Below are 807 nucleotides of genomic sequence, written 5' to 3' on the forward strand. Positions count from 1 at the left end.
TATATTTTTGCATCCACTTTGAGCACTCTCTGGCACTTTGAGTTTACCATTCTGACCTATTTGGAGCGGTATTAACATTTTCTTAGATCGTCGTGCTATTTTTGCTGCTGCTCTAGTCTGCCCCAAAGCTGCTTCTTTTTGTGCTTTTATAAAAGTCTCAGGAAAATGTTTCATAATATTGCTTTCATTTTCTTCATAGTTGTTTCCATCTCTGTTCAAACTTTTTTCATCATTGGCTTCTTGAGATGTCAAAAATTCTTCAATTTCTTCTTCTGCTTTCACTGCATCAACTAGTAATTTTGGCAGGACGTAGGACTCCAGTCTAATTCGTGGCTCCTCGCCAAATGTCACCTTGAATGGACTTTGTCCTGTTGTTTCATGAATGCTAGCATTTATTTGCCATTGAACAAATTTCAGTCCCATTGACCATCTTTTGCATCCATTTTCTCGCATCCATATTGCCAGTTTGTCTTGCACAACGCCGTTTAGGCGCTCAACCGCACCTTGGCTCTGAGGATGCCTGGGTCTACCCGTGACAAGCTTCAGCTCTGACTAACATGTTTGGAGTTCCGCAATTACAGCACTTTAAAATTCCCGACCGTTGTCGTATTGCAGAGTGCTGGGAGCGCCGAACGTTAAAAAGATTTCGAGCAGCTTCGATGCCACTTCTTCCGCCCGTTTTGACTTTAGCGTACTCAACATGCAGACTTCGTAAAGTGATTCAAATAAGTCATTATATATTTAAAATCCCTATCAGCATGGTTGAAAATTTTTCAAGTCCACCTGGGCCTTGGTGACATCAAAATT

The 807-nt window shown here is 41.1% G+C and overlaps 1 protein-coding gene across 1 annotated transcript; it reads right to left on the minus strand.

The window, feature by feature from the left end:
* Positions 1-17: 17 nt before the first annotated feature.
* Positions 18-707, minus strand: Tsp_16018 (KRAB-A domain-containing protein 2; the record flags this gene model as incomplete). Its single annotated transcript, XM_003368823.1, has 2 exons — positions 18-552; positions 635-707. Coding segments are annotated over 2 exons (608 nt in total), but the record flags the coding sequence as incomplete, so codon positions are not given.
* Positions 708-807: the final 100 nt, after the last annotated feature.

This window comes from Trichinella spiralis (genome assembly GCF_000181795.1).
Source record: "Trichinella spiralis strain ISS 195 chromosome Unknown Scfld1820, whole genome shotgun sequence".
Taxonomy (NCBI): Eukaryota; Metazoa; Nematoda; class Enoplea; order Trichinellida; family Trichinellidae; genus Trichinella; species Trichinella spiralis.